This window comes from Monodelphis domestica, chromosome 4 (assembly GCF_027887165.1).
Source record: "Monodelphis domestica isolate mMonDom1 chromosome 4, mMonDom1.pri, whole genome shotgun sequence".
Lineage (NCBI taxonomy): Eukaryota > Metazoa > Chordata > Mammalia > Didelphimorphia > Didelphidae > Monodelphis > Monodelphis domestica.
The window spans coordinates 250,641,749-250,662,291 of record NC_077230.1 but is presented as its reverse complement, the minus strand read 5'-3'; the positions used below and the strand labels follow the sequence as shown (position 1 = coordinate 250,662,291).

The following is a 20,543-nucleotide window of genomic DNA, read 5'->3' as shown; positions in this document are numbered from 1 at the left end:
TCTCAAACCCAAAAAGAATTAGTAAAGGAGCCCAAAAAGGATATAAAAAGCAAATAATAGAGGTAGAAAAAACATTAGGGAAAAGAAATTAGAGTGATATAGAACAATCATGAAAAGAAGAGTTAAAAGTTATTGGCTAAGAAATAGGGTAAAGGAGAAATGGAGTATATTAGGAATTCAACACACAATAATCATTTGGCATAGTAACCTGTGTTTGATTAACTCAAAGATCCAAGCTTTTGAAAGAAAAACTCATCATTTGCCAAAATTCTTTTGGAAAAATTAGAAAATAGAATGGCAGTAATTATACAAAGACCAACACCTCTTGCTGCATCCAAAGGTAAAGTAAAAATAGATACATGCTTTAGAAATAAAGGGTGATACCAAAAATAAATAAGGGAAACATAAGATAGTTTACTTGTCAAACCTATGGATAAGGAAAAAAATTAGGTCAAATTAAGATGCAGAAAAAATAATGAAATGTAAAATCCTTAACTTCAACTACATTAAATTAAAAAGTTTCTATACAAATAAAATGGAATTAGGAATTAGGATATTTTAAAATTTACTTGAAATATTTTTACATTTTTAGATGATTCATGATTTTTCCCACTTCTCTTCTGTGAGATTTAAAATGGTTGAGGTCTTAAACTGTAGTGGTTAAAATAGTGGAAGATATAAATTGTGATAGATATAAGAGAGGGTGAGTAAAATTTGACCACAGAAATATGTTTCACTGCAGTGTCTTGGGTTTAATATCAAATATAAGGTGGTCACCAGGGAAATATTCCCAAATATTCAAATACCCAAGTCAATTGGGTTTTATAGAGATTTTAATTAACAATATAATGAGTAATCAAAGAAAAGAGAGAGAGAGTAAGAAAGGAATAAGTATGAAGGGCCTCAAGCCAATATGGCCTAGACCTGAGTCTTAAAAGAGAAATCAGTCAGTTTTTTATAACTCACCATAAGATCTGTCTAAGTAAGGATTTCTAATGACACCAGACCAGCAGCATCTCAGCTGCTTTCACCAGCTCCCTCCTCCATCTGAATGTTTCAGAATCAGTCTCCTCAGAATGAGTCTCTCCAATCTGAATGTTTCAGAATGACTTCCCAGCTCTTCCCTGAGCTCTTATTTTTAAGGGCAAAATTTCCTCTGTCACATCCCCTAAGTCCTTACATCTACCAATCACTGTAGGTGTTTCTAAAGGACCGCCCATTCTTAGTCCACACATAAGAAGGTATGGATTTTTGAGTAATTCACACCAGGAAAGCTCTGAGTAAGTTTTCCAGTTCTTTGTTCCTTGTAAATTCACAAGTTGCTTGACCTTTATAGGTACTTAGCTTAAGAAAAGTATGGGATTAAGTACTTTTCATTGTTCAGAAAAGAGTTTACAACTTTATCTTCCCCTAGGGCAGACCCAAGTAGGTAAAGTAGAATTCTCACATTCCTGCTTTAAGTAGAGTTCACTGCCCAAATGGGGAATGGTCTTAATCCAATCTTATAAAGTAGGGTCTGGGAAATTTTAAGGTTTACACTTCCCTCCCCTCTCCCAGAGCTGACAAGAAATTCCACTGGGTTATATATGTATCATTGTTCAAAACTTACTTCCATGTCATTCATATTTTCAATAGAGTGACCTTTTAACATCAAAAACCCAATCATAGCCCAACTGAACCATGTGGCTAATCATATGGTTTTCTTCTATGTTTCTGTTCCCACCATTCTTTCTCTGGATGCGGATAGTGTGTTCTTTTTCATAAGTTCTTCTGGGTTGTCCTGGGTCATTGCATTGCTACTAACAGAAAAGTCTATTAGGTTCGATTGTGCCATAATGTATCAGTCTCTGTGTAGAACTCCTGGTTCTGCTCCTTTTTCTCTGCTTCAATTCGTGGAAGTCTTTCCAGTTCACATGGAATTCCTCCAGGTTATTATTCCTTTCAGCACAATAGTATTCCATCACCATGAGACACCAGAATTCTTTCAGCCATTCCCCAATTGAGGGCCACTTCCATATTTTCCAATTTTTGCCATGACAAAAAGCGCGGCTATAAATGTTTTTGTACAAGTTTTTCCCGAATCTCTTTGGGGTACAAACCCAGCAGTGCTATGGCTGGATCAAAGGACAGGCAATCTTTTAAAGCCCTTTGGGCATAATTCCAAATTGCCCTCCAGAATGGTTGGACCAATGAAATAGAAAACTTTTAAACTTTCATGATGAAAAGAAGGGAGCTGAATGGAAAAGTTAATTCTAAAATTCAAGATCTAAGAGAAGGATAAAAAGATAAACTTAAAAGAAGAATCAAATACATTTAATAAAAATTGAACTATTTATGTCTCTATATGAGAAGATGAATCTAGTAATTCCCAAGAACTTGATCATTATTAGGGCAGTTATAAAGACTATACATAGACAGAGTATGAGTTAAATATGATGGGATAATAACTTAAGTATTAAAATTAAGGAGTAAGAGTAATGCTTTGGGAGAATAGAAAAAAGAGAAATAGAATGGGTTAAATTATCTCAAATAAAAGAGGCATGAAAGAATTTGTATAGTGGAGGGAGAGATGGTAGATGTGGGAAGGAAAATACTTGAACCTTTCATTAGAATTGGCTCAAAGAGGAAAAAAACAAAAACAATTAATTGGATATAGAAATCTATCTTACCCTGCAGGAAACTAGTATGGGAAAAGGATAAGAGAAGTAGAATAGAATATGAAAAGAAAGTAGGAAAGAGGGTAAATTGGCTCATAATTCATTGGCATTCCATTGCTGTTGCTACTATTGGTTGTGTTTTTTTTTAATAACAGTATTTTCATCATTATATGTTGTTTTCTTCATTAGGCTTCAGTTTACATCAGTTCATATAAGTGTTTTCTGCTTCTCTGTATTGATAACAATGTTATTTACTAATGTCAGTCATATTCCATTCCATAAATGCACTGTAATTTGTTTAGCTACTCCCCAACTATTGGACATCTGTCTTGTCAAATTTTTGCTGACAAAAAAAGTTGCTATAAATATATTGACATATGTGGACCCCTTTATTTCCCATTAATTTCTTTGGTATGTATTCCTTGCACTGGAGGATCTATTCTAGATGAAAGGGTATAGCCATTTTAGTCACTTAATTTGAATAATCCAAAACTATTATCCAGCAATGCTGGTCTAATTCACATCTCAACCAATAATGCATTAGTATTTCCATCTTTCTACAACTAGTATCTTCATATCTTTTGAAAATTTTATTGATTTTGTAGATGTGATGGAAAATTTCAATATTTTTTGTTTTGCATTTATTATATTGGTTATTTGAATAATTTTTTTCTTGTGTCTTTGGATAGTTTAAATTCTTTTTTGAAGAACAACTTGCCCATATCACTTAACCATTTATCCATAGGGGAATGATTTTTGTTCTTATATATTTCTTTTATTTGTATATACCTTGGATATGTGGCATTTATCAGATACTATATATTTATATTCACACATACATATGCAAACACATATACATATTCCCAATAAATGCTTTCCTTCCCTTTTCTCAATTGCATAAGAAAATGTTCTTCTGAAATAACTAAGGTTCCAGTTACTTGGATTTTCCTAAAAAAAAAAAGAAGAAATATGAGTTTAGATGGCAATAGAGATGATAAGTGAACCAAGATCAGATTCTGAAGTAGCAGACACCCCAATAAAACAATGATTCTCTAGTCTTCTCCAAGTCTGATGGTACCAAGGAAAGAGGGAGTAATTATAACTGAACTTCTGCAAATGTATGTCAAGTCCAACATGGAACCTACTTGTCTTCTACCAGAAGGATTGTCCACAATGGTAGACATCAGATATAAACTTGCTATTTTCACATTAATTATTAACTATGCAATTTCCTTGATTATTTGTTAATGCCATACTGTAAAGGACACAAAGGATTAAGTCCTTGTTGCCTTGTTCCCTTCCCAGTAAGCATTCTTGAACAAGGTCAGACAGGAAATATAGATCCAGAATAGAGACAAGCCTTGAGACATATTGAGATCACCAAAGCCAGTACTCCAGGTGTATTATCTGTCCGTTGCTTATGGAAAGCCCTGGGTTCCTAAAATTTTAATTCTAAGAGAATAACAATTTCTGGTATCTATTTTGTGTGACTATCTGAGTATGCTAGGAGAGGCTTGACTTTCCCACCGGCAAAAGTATATCTGTACTGCTTTAGCTATTGTTAGTAGTAATAGGCAGAATGTAGAAGGTGAATTTAGTGAGTTAGTTGATTATTTTGTGTGGAGATTAAGTCGTTGAACATCAGAAGACTGAGTGCTTTCATTAGCCATTCTCTGTATATCCACCCCATTCTTCAAGAAGAAGAACCATGGTGGCTCCTCCTGGCATCCCATTTTTCCCCTGAGCACAACACCATACCCTTCCCCAGACTCACAAAAATTCAATATGTCACAGACCACCTAGGGTGCAGACAAATTATAATAGTTGCAATGCTATAGTCATTTTTTTTCTGAGTTTTTCTCATCTCAGATGCTTAAACAGGGTAGTCTTGCCACCCCCAAACCCCAACACATATACAGAAACACTTCCTCCCTCTCTCCTGTTTCATATTATGTAAGAATTCCATTCCTATAGTTACTTACTAGGTTTAATTGCCTGGAAAGAGGTAGAAATTTTTTGTCATGGTCATTCTTTCAATGGTGGGCATCTGGAGCTTAACATTCGCAGTATCAAATGCTCTCTGAACCTAAAAGCAAAAAGAAGGTCTCAAGGTAGTCATCTTGTGAAAAGAAATAGAAAAAAAACAAACTATAACATAAAAGAAGATAGAACAGCTGAACTTATAGATATTTACATAAGAATATAGATCCTTAGAGCACATGATATCCTTCCTCCCACCTAAGCATCATTTTCCTAGGTCAATTACTTTATCATGGAATATACTCCATGTATGCCTACAGTTCCTACAGTCCTTTCCTGATATTCCAACCCTTAAACCTAACCAACCATCTGAATCACTGAAATACTGCCCTCAAACACATGACTCTTACTCTTTACAAAAGTCTGACCCCAGAGAAGCCAATTCCTAGATACTCTGATTCATTCCCAGGATCCTGACTGTTAAGGCCTTTGAACTTTGCCCCAAAGAGACCATTTCACAAGCTTTCTTTTTCTTCCTATCCTCCTTCTGAGGTTCTGACCATTAAGATTCTGATATTCTCAGTTGATGATAGGCAAGCAACACTAGAACCTGTCCCTAAAAATCCCAACCTCAAAAACTTATTTTTCAGAATTAGTTGAAGTCATAATCCTTCTCAGTACATAAGCTCCTTATTTTCCTCACTTCTAGAATTGAACCCATATCTCCATAACTTGAATCCTTGATCTTTTTTACTTTCCATCACAAAAAAAGGATATTCCACCCAAACTTCACTTCATCAATTATCAAATACATTTAGTCTTAGTCGCTACTACTTAAGATACCTAAGTTTTCCTTTCTTACACATTTTCATTCAAAAAATACTTATTCATAATCTACTATATGAGTGATATTTTTTTCATAGGCTCTTATAATATAGAGGCTAAAATGAAGAAGTTCCTATCCTTGAGGAGTTCACATTTGACTCATTAGGGGTGTGTGGTAGCAAATGAAAAAGACTTCTTGTTGAGTTTGGGACTTATAAACAAATAAATTTCCAAAGAAATGGAGTTCTATAAAATGAGGGGAACAAGCAAGAATTCATAAAGGAGATAATTCTTCATCTGTGCTTAGAAGTAAGTTATGGATTCACTGAAGTCCATCTCAGGAATAGGGGACTGACACCAATTTTCTATTTCCTTCTTATACTAAAGTACTTTTAAATCTATATATCTAGAAAATTAGTTTGTTTTAACAGTTAGGATACAGAAGATGATTTTATAGCAAAATGAACATTTTAACACCCTGAAGCTAATCCAGTAATAAGCTCCTCCCAATGTAGCTGAAGTTGATTATAAACAACAAACATATAATCTATCACAAAGATAATGAAGCCCTACATATATCTCTGCCTTTAAGATGTCTGTGTTTCTAGTACATGTGTGTTTCACACAGTTGCCATTTTTTCTTCCATTTCCATGTCTTTGTTCTTATTCCCTAGGTCTGTAGTGGCAAATCTATGGCACACATACTCACACCAAAGAAAGCAGAGTCTTCTCTGTGGGCACATGTGCCATTGCCCAATGAAGTTCATTACTAGAAAGGCAGAAGGACTCAGCCAAGCTGCTCCCTTCACCCTCTCCACCATACCTGAAGACATTTTTTCACTTCACCAGCTCCTCTTTCCAGAAACCCAAAGAGAGCACTTCCTCCCTCTGAGGTAAGGTGGGTGGCTTACAGGTGGCAGAGATGGAGGGAAGCAGAGCACTCATGCCACTCCCCTCCCCCTCTCCATGTACTTCTGAAGATATTCTTCATTTCACCGACCTCTCTGCCCAGCAGCCCAATGGGAGTGCTTCTTCCCTCCCCTGTCTGGGGTAAAGAAGCCAGGGTTGGGGGGTGGAGGGCCTTACTCAGTCTCTGGGTGGAGAGTGGAGAGGGTACGGCATGCAGTATCTAAAAGGTTTGCCATCACTGTCCTAGGTTGTGTTGCCTTTTTACTTCTCTGTTGGTTTATCTGTTTTTTCAAAGCACAGCTTTTGTGTTACTTCCTCAAAGACACCTTTCATTGATACTGTAGTTAGTTTCTTCTCAGTTTTGAAATTACTTTCTCTTTCTTAATATATAGTTCTTCTTACTTCTCTGTGTACAAAGCTTATCACTTCAGTGGAATGAAAGCTCCAAGCATTTTTTTAAGCCTTTGTCTACCGAGATAGTACCAGTAAGTTATCATTGATTCTGCATGTAAGAAACCATGGCATCACTTATTTTAAGCTGTCACTAATCAGCTGTGTTTAAGCAACTAAACTCTTAAAGATTTGGAATCCTTATTGAAAAAATTAAAGGATTAAATTAGAAATTGAAAGAGGAGGCAAACACACACACACACACACACACACACACACACACACACACACACACACACACACACATATATATATATATAGCCCTGGCAGTAGTGACATTTAGAATCTTCATATGTAGAATAGAGTGAGCTGGGTAAATGATTATTGGATGACTTATGTGATAAAGCCCAGGCAAGCCCTGGCTGATCAGTTTAGAAATTTCCCCGCCCATATAGGGAAAGCAGCTCAAAAGGTCAAAATAAGTATGTAAGAGATAAGCAGATCCATTAATTGTTATCAAGATTTCTAATTAGACTTGTAATTCAGTATGATCACCTTATCATGTTGTCATTTCCTTGAAATAAATTTTCTTAAGGTCTCTATCCTTCCCCATCACTGCTATATTATTCTCTCTCTACTCCCCAATTTATATAACTCCTAACAATTACCCATGCATTCATGGACAAGATGATTCTTGAGTTAGTTGAAGGAAAGAAAATATTCCAATTAGCATAAATGTTAAATATGTCCCATTGAATTGCTATTCCTTTTCGTTGGATGCCCTATTCCCCTCACTTAACTGATCTAAAACCCACTATCCTTTCATGGTTCAAGTAAAGTCTGCTCTTCATTGAAGTTTTCCCTCACTAGTCGTATCACAAAGTGATATTTATCTTTCCTGTAATATACACCTGATAACCTGCACCAAATGATCTTGCTCTGGTTTATAGTCTGTTGCATATTGTTTTCTTCCAGGTTTGCAAATACATGTTCAGTCCCCTAATATTCTTATTTGTGAATTAAACTCCATGAGGCTATGTTTTATATTCTTTTTTTTTTTTTTTGCCTAACACAACCAAATAAAGTATACAAATAGGTGGTAAGTAAACACTTTTGAAGAAATAAGGAATTGAATGAAAAAAGTCAATGAAAGAAGTTTTACCTTTTGGAAGATGTCTACTAGGTGGCAACACCAAGAATACTTTTGAATATAATCGATGACTTTTATAATGAAGATGGAGCCATTTTCATGATCTCTCCAAGAAACATTATCTAAAAAGAAAAGAAATTTGACTTTCAGGGCCATGCATCTCACCTAGGAAAAACTACAACTTAGAGACTTCTTAGAAGTAGTTTGTGATGGTAGACAGAGCTGAGTCTGAAGTCAGGTAAACTTGAGTTCAAATCCACCCTCAGAGTTACAGTAGAGTTTGTAGTTCAGTGGGCAAGACTATTCATCTCTGACATCTATATCTTTTCAACAATAAAAAGAGTATAATAACACTAACTCAGAAGGTTGTCATGAAAATTAAATAAGATAGTGTTTGTAAAAGCACTCAGCACAATGACATATGTCATGTAAATGCTCCCCCCCCCTTTATTTTTCTTTCCCCTTCTTCCATTTGGCTTGTGTGGAAGAACACTAAGCAGTATTCTTGAATTAGCCCAATGACCCACAAAAAAATGACCCCTTGTTAAGGAAGCCAGGTCAAGATGAGAGAACAGGACATAAATTTAAGGATATCATGAAATTTAGGATATGGAATAAGATCACAAGAAACCTGAATCATGCTCTAGCTTTTCTGATCCCAGTGCAAGCATCAAAGACTAGCAGCTCATAGTGTGTCCCTTGCCTTCTGTTGGCTGGGAGCAAAAGTATTGCTTTCAGTAGCCACCCAGTAAAAGTATTTTTATATCTACTGTGTCTACCTTTGTCCATGGCATATTCCCCAACTCTATGAAATACTTATTCACTTTTTATTAATTTATTCCCATTATCTTGTATAAAACTAACACACAATTTAGAAAGCCCTTTTTGATTAATTTTACTGGACTTGGCCCTTCCTTCAGCCTATATTTTCTCTGCCCTTGTGTGGTTAGCAAATACTCTCAATTTGCAAGTGACATTATTTTTGCTTGCTGGGTGTTAGAATATAATTTTTAAAAAAGATTATCCATTTCACAACTAGTTTGTAAACTCTGTGGGTAGCAATATAAATGCGCATGCATACATTGTGTAAACATTGGTGTGCAAGCACATGTATTGTGGATATGATACATATAGAGGCATATGTGTACACAAATAGATGCATGCGTCTATGTACAGATACATGTATATATACATACACACACATGAAGGGAAAGACTTTGTCTTTTAGCTTCCACACCCAGTAGTTTTCTTCCACTAATGTCTGATAAATTCATGGCTCTTAAGTTGAAAGGGACATTAGAAGCCATTTAACTTAACCCTATCATTTCACAAATAACTAAACTGCAATCATATATATATATATATGTGTGTATATATATAATATATATAATTTCCTTTAATGTTGTTTATTGAATGGCTTGCATGTCCCTTGAAAAGAGGGCAAGAAAAGGCATCTGATAATTCAGATATGAGTGATATGGCAGGGGAAACATGATCAGCAGAAAAGGACTTTAGAAATTAGTAGATTTTCATTTTCATTTTCATTAGTAGATTTCATTCTCTAAAGATCTTAAGGTTTCTTATTCTGCCCCAAGTAGGTTGGATCTGATTTACAAGGACCCGCTAGGTTTAGCAACTTACTTGGAGTTGAAGAGAAGAAAGAAATGAAATCTTTTTCTACATGTGTCTCAAAGATTGCATCCTCCTCTAACAATTCTGGATTAATTTCGCTGTCTTCAGAGATTTCAGGGGAGTCCCTCATCAACACTTTCCCACTTTTCACTGAATAAAAGTAAAATTTTTGTTAATACCATCTCCACCTTTTCAACAGTACTACAAATATTTTTGTTTTACTTTTTATCACTATTGCCTAAAACATAAGACTCATGAGGAAATCAAGGGATTTAGAGGAATTAAAACAGCAAGTGGTTAATAGAAGAAATTGGGTGAAGTATAGTGACTCTACTTTGTGACTCAATTTTGGAGCTAGCTCAGGTCCATTTTTATTCATTTACGATGTGTCTTGCTCAATTTCTGATTTTTAAGAAATGTTGATTCCATTATAGGTATTAGAAATGAACATATTGCAGGGTTTGAATCTGGCTCGACATGAGTAAGAAGCTGTACTATCCCCCACTACTAATTAGAGACCCTGAACCTAAGTAATACCAGAAATTTGATCAGATCCAAAAATTGATGCAAGGAATTTTTTTTTTCAGAATTGTATATCTCAGGCAATTCAAACCTTGTGAATTTTAAAAAGTCTCCATCTTGGTCTAGCACCCAAAAATTGTGCACACCCACCTACACGGGCATGCGCTAGTCAATGACAAATCAGAAATAACTAACTGCCCACCTGGGCTGTCCTAAGCCAAGCTAGAGCCAACCATTGGATTTGTGAGACACAGGAAGAGAGGTAGGGAACAGCCTCTGAGATTCGCGGGACTTCCTGTGGAGAGAGCTAGAGGAGTTGGTGTTAGGAGCTTGGAGAGAGAGGACGCCCGCAGACAGCTTTCCTTCAGATCGGTCAAGTGAGTTAAGGACTGATTCTTTCCACCTGGGCCTTTGGGCCTAAAACTCCCCCTGCCTTGGTCAGAGGTTGAGTAGCCTCTTTCCCTTTTCTCTTCTCTCCTTCTCTCCCTAACCTTTTCCCTACTCCCAGTGTGATTAAACCTCCATAAACCTCATTCTGACTTGAGTGTTTCATTTTAGGAATTTCATAAGCAAATTCCTTGGCGGCCATTGTTAAATATTATATAAATCTTATAGCCACATTTGTAACCATTACTATATTATAACCTTCTCACAGAGGCCTAAATTTCCCCTTTACAACCTTTTATCTGAATGCTATTTGTTCACTAATCAATCTTTTATTGTTTCTAGGTTTCTTTGATTACTCACCAACACTTGAGGGGATTTAGCCATCTCTTTGTCTTAATTGCTTAATTTTTTTCAATATATAAAAGTCTATCTCAACCTATATTCAAGGTTTAGGGGTTAGCTGGGAAAATGTAGGCCAAATTTATTGAGCAAGCACCATTCATGACTTAATAATTTGATATGTTAAAAAGATTAAACCTTTGTTTCCTCAGTTCTATCACTTTTCACCTGCTATACCCAGTACCCTTCTTCCACTGCTGTCTGATAAATTTATAGCTCTGGAGTTGAAAGGGTCATTAGAAGTCATCTAATTTAATGCTATCATTTCACAAATAAAAAAGTTGTTATCAGAGAAATTAAGTAGTTCTCCCAGATTAAGCAGGAGAATCAACATTTGGATTCAGTCCCTCTCTCTACAAATCAGTATCTTTTTGAATGCATCATATTGTTGTGATAGAAGTTTAAAAACCTAGAACTGGAGTTAGAGTCTGAGAAATTGTTGGAGCCCCAGTCATAGTGGGTGAGGGGCCCCAGGAGATGTTCTAGAATCTTGGGAGATCAAGAGTTTTCTGTCAGAGAAAGGCAGTTAGCTCTCTCAATCCTGAGACAGCCTAAGAAAAGGTCTGGTCAAGACTTTGTTCCTGAAGAAAGACTTACATCATTCTCCTGGTGATTGGACAAGCTTCTCCCCCACCGATTCCCAACTGAAGTGGGCAGTTGGAGAAGACACCAAGCAGCTGACGAGATCACCTCACAGCTCCTGGTGCCCTGGGTCTGAATGGTGCCCTGTGGGGCTGAGACCAGGGCCATCCAAGCCTGAATCTCTCAGGGGCCCAAGGCTGCCAAGGCCTAGGTACCCCAATTTGAGGAGGGAGGAAGGGATAGATAGAATAGGGATACATTTTTCCTCTTTCCTTCACAAACCCTTCCTGTAGCCATTTCCCTGTGTTATTCCCAAATTGATCAATTAAAATAAAGTTTGTTGTTTTCTAGTGTGAGTGGGAAACAGTTCCAGTTTGGGGGGAGAGTAACTTATCTCTGAGGAGGGAAACTCTATACTTTAGTAGTAGAGGGAAGTAAAGAGGCAGTTTGGTGAATAGCCATAGCTGAGAGGATGTTGAAGGGGGTAACTATTCATTCCCCCTCTCCTCTTCCTTGGCCAAGTTAAACAGCAGCTATCTCCTCTGAACTCTGCTTTGAGAGGCGAGGTCTCCGTTCTTTCTCTCTTTCTTTTTACCACCAGACTAACCCTCTATTACATTGCTCTCACTTAAAGAATCATTCAAAAGGGCAAATCATATCAATTTAGTATTAATCTTTCACAACTGGAATTTATTCAGTATCTAGGAAGAAAGTTAATTTTTGATATAGATTAACAAATATAGAATTTCAGAATTGAAAAGGACCCCAGTGCTTATCTAGATGAATACACATGTGACCAAAATCATTCATAAGTGTAATCCACTTTCAACTTTAATGCCTCCCATAAGGAGCAAGCCTTACCCTTTACTCGCCCCACTCCATTTATGTATGTTTTCTTATTCTTGAGAAGTCTTGGTTTCTTGTGTCCCTCCAAACAAGCTTTAAAATACTTTATTGTGCCAAGTATTCCATAGAAAAGAATATGTCCTACCTAGAGTCCTCCCATAATGATTGTTCCTTTAAGAAAATGTTCTAATGATTGATGTGTGTGTATATGTGTGTATACATACATACATTTATATAGATATAATTATATATATATATATATATATATATATATATATATAGTAATTTAATGCTGTTAATTGATATGGTAAATTGCAATTACACTAAGAATTTAAACCTTGGAATTGTCCTTGTCAACTATTGTCCTGAATTTAAAAAAAAAGAAAATCAGAAAAATATCTAGATACAATCAGGTTAATCCAACATAGTGCTCACCCCCACGACAAGCCTGGATTATGATAACCTTGGGTTTATCTTTCAGTTTGGGGCAATTCTTGGTGTTTAGAATGTTGAATATGGTATCATAAGGAAGCACATCAGGTTCCTCCTTCTTATGATTTTTCCCACAAATAGCATCCAGGATACCATGAGACATCAACACAACAAAAGTGCTATCAGATGATTCATGTTCTTGACGAGCAGCAAATTTCCTCAATTCTGATGCCATTTCCTAGAAGAAATTAACAAGGTCTCTCATTTGAAACTTGAAGACTAGTAGTCTACTAACATAAGTTAACACAGTCATGGCCCTTAAAAGAACTCATGCCTTTTTACATAAAATGGATTTTTCTTTTTTACTTGGTCTCACTTATTTCTTCACCTCCTTTAAAAATTAAATTAATCACATATACACATATACATATATACTCATGTGTATATATACAAATACATCCCGTGTATATATATATATATATATACATATATATGTATATATAATAAATGCATATATACATGTCATGAATATGTATCAGCATACATAAAATTATTGTGTATAAGGCACTATGTCATGGAATGAGACTATAAAGATGAAAATGATGCAGTTCTTGACTTTAATTTCCTCTTCTGTAAGACTAATTTCTGACCAGCTTATTCTCTAACTGGAAATCTAAGATCTAATCTTCTAATAGAAAGGTATTATATATTTATACAAGTATAACCAATAATGGTGATGATACAAATAATAATGAAAATAAACGAGAATTAATAGCAGTTATATAGAATTTTCAGGTTTGAAAACATGAATCTTAAAATTTCTCAGACTTGTGAATCTTAGAAATTCTCAGACTCTACCTTAGAACATTTGGTTAAGACCATTCCCCATTTTAAACAATGAAAGAATTTAGTCAGGAATGTGAGAACTCTAACATTACTCCACCCATACTTAATTAAGCATACTTTAGGGGAAGATAAAGTTGTAAACTCCTTACTGAACAATGAAAAGTACTTAACTCATACTTATAGTGAGGCAAAAGCCTTAAGCTAGGTCTATTTTCGGATCTAATACAGAAAGGTGCTAAGTATCTATGAAGGTCGAATTGATCACTAAAAGGACAGGTAACTTGCAAACTTGCAAGGGGCAAAGAGGTGTGAACTTACTCAGAGGTTTTGGTTTACCCAGAGAAGTTGAGAACTAAATAAGGTGTGAATTAAGAATGGTCAATCCTGTGAAAACATCTACTGTGATTGGTAGATGTGAGAACTTAGGGGAGGTGACATAGGAGAAAATTCTCTTTAAAAGGAAAGTAAGCTCTGAAAGTCAGCTTGCGAAAGCTGAATTGGAGGGTTCGGTGGCTGAACTTAGTTGAGCTGATGAGCTGAACTGGTGGGTCTCTCTGAACACCAGAATTTTGCTTGGGACAAATCTTGTGGTGAGTGGATTAAAGACTGACTGATCTCTCTCTTAAGGCTTAAACCTAAGCTGGCCTAGGCTGGTCTAGACCTTTTCTCATTATTTCCTCTTCCTCTCTCTCTCCCTTTCATTAATTCCTTAATTTGTATTAATTAAAAATCTCTATAAAACCCAGCTGACTTGGGTATATTTAATATTTGGGAATTTTCCCATGGCAACCACTATTTTTTTTATTTGAAACCATATTTTCACGGTCACAGTTTAAGGCAACCACTCTTTTAACTGTTACAAAAAGCACTTCAAAAAGATTCTTTCATTACATCCTTACAGCTCTGGGTAGGAGGCACTTTCCATTTCCCCATTTTATAATAGAGAGAATAGAGGTAAACAGAGATTGAGTAACTTGATCTAAGTCACAAAACTAGTATGTTTCTGAAATTGGTTTGAAATTCAGGTCTTCATTATTCTAGATCCAATGTTATTTCCATAATTCTGTCTAGCCAAAAGGTAGAATAAAATAATGGCAAAGGAGAAAACCAGTAAAAGGAAGATCATTTTTTCTTTATCTTTCCTCTTTCCTTTTCCAGAAGTAAATAAACTTATTCAATTTGGTATTTCTACATGTCAGTAGAAATACATTTGAAACTCACTTTGAATTTGGAATTAATAAAGTTTTAGGAAAGACATAAAATATTAGTATTTCCTCTTTCTCTTTATGGGTTATGTCATCTCTGAGTCTACCCATCTTTTGAAATATAGAATTGTGAGTGAATTAGTAGGGAGCAAGTAAAATGATTAGACTTTTTTTAACGTAAAAAGTATTTATTTATATAGCTATATGTTACATGTTTACATGATGCATTTTCTTTCCCTCCTCTATTCCCTCCCCACTCTCAGAGCCAACAAGAAATGTCACTGGGTTGGACTAATGCTATCACTTGATACCTATTTCCATATTATGCAAAATGATTAGTATTATTGATATGGCATGTTTATAAGTGATAGATAATGGAACAATAGATTAATATTAAAAAGCAATGAGATAAGTACACTTGATAGAGTAACAAATATACTAGAGAAAATGGGATAGAATGATATTGCTTGTGTATATAAAAGAATTAACACCGAAAATAAAGGCTACCAAATTATTTAAGAGAGGGGCAAAGGAGGAATAGATAATAGCAGGATGCATCTGGGTTATATGAGTTGAGAAGGAAGGGAGAAAAGGGAGTTTTTGACAAATGGTCTCAATTTTCTCAGTAAAATTTTAGCCAAGATTCTCAGCTGAAAGATTTGGAAGAAGATTAGCCATGGGAGGTTCAAAGAAGAATAAAAATGGTATGGAAAAGATGCAGCGGGAATTGGGAGAGTAAGTTTATTAAAGAGCTGTACTAGGATAGTTTGTAGCAATAAGGGCCCATTTCAGGTCATATAAACATTAATTTATAGTAAACTTAAGACAGCATGGTTTGATTTTTTTCTAGCTTTTTTAAGCAAGACATTTCGTAAGTTATAGAAGCAAAGGGAAGAGATATTGAAAGTTTTAGAAAACAGACAACAAGTCAAAATTAACGAAAGGATAAAGTAGCAATTGACTCAAAAAGAATATAGTATAGAGTTAAACTGGTTCACTAAGAGGTCATGATGCAGAAAAGGAAAATATAGCTTGCAAATAGGTGATGGAGAGAACTGAGGGATCAAGAAACTGAAGATCAAAGTGTGGGCAAAGGATAGATTTTAGGTGTGGAAGGCAGAAAGTGAGAAGCAATGAAAATACTTAATTCTCCCCTGATTGTGAAGATTAAATTGTAACCCCTGTGTATTTTTAGATTTTAATCCCCATAAGTGTAAACATCCTACTTAAAAGTTAAGTATGAAGATCTGCCCATTTAGATCTAATCACCAAAAATGCAAATATCCCACTTAATCATGAAGTGTGAGGTCTGTGACCCATGTGTGCTATAGTGGATAATGAATTAGAATCGACCAACTGGCTTCTGGGCAGTCCTAGAGCAGAACATTAGCTGTAATTAGTAGACATGGAATTAGGAGAAGTGATGCAAGAGAAAATGTCCTTAAAAGTGGAGTTCAACTTGGAACTGGGGCTTTTGAGTGAATGTTCCTGAGAAAGCTCTTCTGGGAATTCTTTATTCTTTGGAGTACTGACTGGACCTGAGACCTTGTTTTCCTGGTGAGGCTGATAATGTATCTGCTTACTAGACTGACATGCGGTGAGTGAAAGGCTGACTCTTAACTGCTAGTTTTCTCTTAAGAGATCAGCCTCAGGAAAGACCTACTCTTGAAAGAGACTTCCACAGGTCCTCTGCTTTGTTGAGGCCAGCTGAAACTAACTCTCCCTGCCCCAGGGGATGCTGGGAGTAAATTACTTAGTGTTTAGGCTAGATATCTTACCTTATCCTCTCTCTGATTTCTTGCTTCACTCTTTCTACATTTTGTAATGAAATTGTAAATAAAATCTCTTTGTAATTAATTTTCCTGGTGACCAAACCCTTAAATAATCAAGTCCAACCCTTTAAATTTAACTCCTTCCCCCCCCCCCTTACATATCTCTTCTGAACTTTGTAACTAAATTCCTTAAGAAGACCATCTATGTTAGATGACTCTTTTTCCTTTCCTATTGCCCTCTTTTTTACTTTCTAAAATCTGGCTTCTGACATCATCATTCAACCAAAACAGCTCACCCACCCCAAAGTTATTTGAACAAGGCACTCAATCACCAAACTAGACATTTTCATAGATGTTTACCTATGTACTAAATGTTCTCCTCATTGCTACTTCTTGACTTCCCTAGCTTCCTTCAAGTCTCAAATAAAATCCCACATTCTAAAATAGTTCTTCTCAATGTACCTTGATTCTAGTTTCTTCCCTCTGTTTATTTTTTCCAATTGATACCATATATAGTTTGTTTGTCCATGGTTATGTGCATACTGTCCCTCCCAATTAGACCATGGTCTCTGAGAAAAGTGACTAACATTTTTGCCTTTCTGTCTCTACTGCTTTGCACAATGCCAGGTTTCTAATAGCATTTCATAAATAATTGCTAACTGAATGATCTTAAAACATTTGAAAAATTTTGAAAAACATTACACAATATTCTTGAAGTGAGGTAAACTAAGTCATTGACCAGAAAAATCTGTTTTTCCCTGGGAAAGTAGAATTCAGAAATGAGTTTTCCTGTGAAGGTCAGTCAGCTCAGAATAATTAGAATCCATAAGAAAATAATTCCCATAGTTCTGGAAGCTAGGATAAGATACCAGGAATGCCTTGTACACCACATCACTGACCAATTTAGCTTCTAGACAATAAGGCTGCTTGCTCCATCAAAGTTATGTCTCATAATGAACATTGTTTGCTTTGTATCTTGCACCCTATTAAAACTGGATTATGACTTCAATCTGGTGCAACTTTCACTAGGAAGGCTGTCCTGGCCAGTTAGGTATGTATTATTAATAAATAATATTGGTTCCATTAATTGAACTTCTGGATGTCCAGACTCACTTTATGAAGTGCACTACTTCAGATGGAGGCCCTAGTGAGATGTCAAGGCCCAGGATTGGGAGGTAAGGACCTTGGAGAGGGCTGCTGTGAGAGAGAGAGAGAGAGAGAGAGAGAGAGAGAGAGAGAGAGAGAGAAGTGTGTGTGTGTGATGTGTGTGTGATGTGTGTGTGTGTGTGTGTGTGTGTGTGTGTGTGTGCTTGAGTGGGGGAGAGATCTCTAGGCTGGCAGCATATGGCTAAATGCCTGGGGTTGTAACCCAAATCATATGAGGGCAGCTTTTGCTAAGCCGGAGCCTATGTGGGAGTCTTGAACCCTTATTCCCTTTGGGGGTGTTTCTGAGGGCAGACTTAGAGAGTATGCATTTTCCAATTCCCATGAGGGATTGGATCAGAAATCCAAGGAAGCTAATGGTTCCTTCTGGTTCTGGTATTTGAGATCCTGGACAAATTTTGATAGATATTGGAACTATCTGTTCTGTTTTGCTCTAGAGTATGGTCTGGTTTTGCCTTAAGGTTATGTCACCCTTGTGAATCTTAAAACTACTCAGGCTCTACTTCAGAAGATTTGATTAAGCTATTCCCCATTTTCTACAATGTAGGTACTTGATCAGGAATGTATTGAAAACTTTAAAATTACTCCAACCTGCTCAGACAGTGCCTTAGGGGAAGATAGAGTTGTAAACTCCTGATTGAACAATGAACAGTCCCTAACTCATACTTATAGTAAAGCTAGAACCTTAAGCTAGGTCTGTTTTTAGATCTAATACAAAAGAGTCCTAAGTACCTATAAAGGTTAAATTAATCACTAAAACTGTCAAGCAACTTACAAAAGGCAAGCTTAACAAAAGAGGTGTGAAGTTTTAGTCTAACCAGAGAAGGTGAGAACTAAATAGTGGTGAGAACTAAGAATGGGCAGTCCTGGGGAAAAGTGTCTACTGTGATTGATAGATGTGAAAATTTAGGGGAGGTGACATAAGGGAAAATTTCTTTAAAAGGAGAATTCAGTTCAGTTTGGTTTTTTAGTTCAGTTTGGAAGCTGAATTGGAGGAGGTCAGGAGTTCAAAGAAGGGTCTCTGAACTCAGTTCAGGAGTTGAGGATTTCAGTGAAGGATCAGAGCTTGCTTGGGATGATCTTGTGGAGAGTGATAAAGATTGACTAGTCTCCCTTAAGACTCAGGCCTAGGCCATTTGGCCTAGGTCCTTTCTATTATTTTCTCTTTTCTCTCTCTCTCTCTCTCCTTCCCTTAATTCCTTCATTTATATTAATTAAAATCCCCATAAAGCCCAGATGACTTGGGTATTTTCATATTTGGGAATTTTCTCATGGTGACCACTTATTTTTGATTTAAATCAAGACACTAAAAATTATCTTTACATTTTAGCCAAAACCTTTACAGTTTTGACAATTCACAGTCTTGAAACCCACATTTTCACGTTTACACCCTGGAGTTCTTGCTCTGTTCTAAGAGTATTCTGAGAGTTCAAGGGTACCCATCCCTGGCCACACTCACTGCAAAGCCTCCTCCCCCAACTCCCTGGGATTCTGCTCCCCTTATGATGAAGCTACAGAAGACTGGAACCATTGTCCCTGTTCCCTTAGATAATTGGAGGAGGGGGACGGCTTGGGACATTGTACCCCCAGAGTGTAGAAGTTTTTCAGGCAGACTATAGGCAGGAAAATTCTTTTGCTATCACTATATTCCCTTACCTACCCATTACTAGTAGAGGGGAAAGTGAGCTGGGACAAAGAAGCCTCCTGCGAATGGGCTGGGGGCATTCTGCAGGTTCTTCTGGGGGCTGGTTGGTAGCATAGGTGAGGAACTGAAGTTGGTTAAAGATTATTTATATGCTTGTCTATCTGCAGGGCTCACTCCTTGCAACATGCCTGGTAACATTCACTATACAGCCTGGGGGTGAGAGACCCCTGCCCTGGGGAACCAGACAAATCCCGAGGTCACGCTGCAGAGAAGGGGGTCCAGGGGCTTCCTTCACAGACTTCTAAGTGGCTCATGAGGTCTGGGGAATGACATATGGGAAACCAGAGCGCCCTGATAAATCTTGTTTTACAGGCCAAAACTGTTGGGTCTCAGATGGCTGCATTGCCAGCTCAGTTACTGCTCTGAGCCTCTCCCCTGTGCTCAGGATCTCCCGCTGATCCCCCAGAGGCCTGATATTGGCCCCTGCTTCTTAAATTGCTTCATGCCCTATGTCCATTGGCACCTAGAGGCAGTCAAACTTTTGGCCTTGCAATCTCACTATCCTTCAGTGCCCACCAACAGAGAGTCAACGGTTTGACTCACACACACAAAAGAAAAGGAGAGATTGAAGTGAGGTAAACTAAGTCATTGACCAGAAAAATCTGTTTTTCCCTGGGAAAGTAAAATTCAGAAATGAGCTTTCCTGTGAAGGTCAGTCAGCTCAGAATAGTTAGAATCCAGGAGAAAATAACTCCCATAGTGCCAGCAGCTAGGATGAGATACAAGGAATGCCTTGTACCCCTGCCACTGACCAGTATGGCTTCTAGACAATAAGGCTCCTTGCTTCATCAAGGTTATGTCTCACAATGAACAGTGTTTGTTTTGGATCTTGCACCCCACAAAAACTGCATTGTAACTTCAGTCTAGTGCAACTTTCATTAGGAAGGCCTCCCTGGCCCATTAGTTATTTATTATTAATAAATAATATTGATTCCATTAATTGAACTTCTGGATGTCCAAACTCACTCTGTGAAGTGCACGACTTCATACTAACCCTCCCTAATAACAACCAAAGAGGAGGAATCCATTCACAATATTAGGAATCCATTCCAGAATGCAATTTGTGTCTTGCAAATTGTACTTAATATTTCATTTTATTCATTCATACTGCTTTGCTGTGATCATTTGCTTTTAGACACT

The 20,543-nt window shown here is 36.7% G+C and overlaps 1 protein-coding gene across 1 annotated transcript in view; it reads right to left on the bottom strand.

Annotated features, from left to right (window-relative positions):
* Window positions 1-3,410: 3,410 nt before the first annotated feature.
* The window catches only part of LOC100032600 (caspase-13-like), a 35,405-nt gene continuing 18,272 nt past the window's right edge, over window positions 3,411-20,543 (bottom strand). The window contains exons 5-9 of the mRNA XM_007494906.3: window positions 12,715-12,949; window positions 9,553-9,693; window positions 7,924-8,033; window positions 4,640-4,743; window positions 3,411-3,605 (exon numbers count right to left, since the gene is read on the bottom strand). Coding sequence (XP_007494968.3) covers window positions 4,645-4,743; window positions 7,924-8,033; window positions 9,553-9,693; window positions 12,715-12,949 — 585 coding nt within the window. The 3' untranslated portion in view covers window positions 3,411-3,605; window positions 4,640-4,644. The remainder of the gene's footprint in view (window positions 3,606-4,639; window positions 4,744-7,923; window positions 8,034-9,552; window positions 9,694-12,714; window positions 12,950-20,543) is intronic.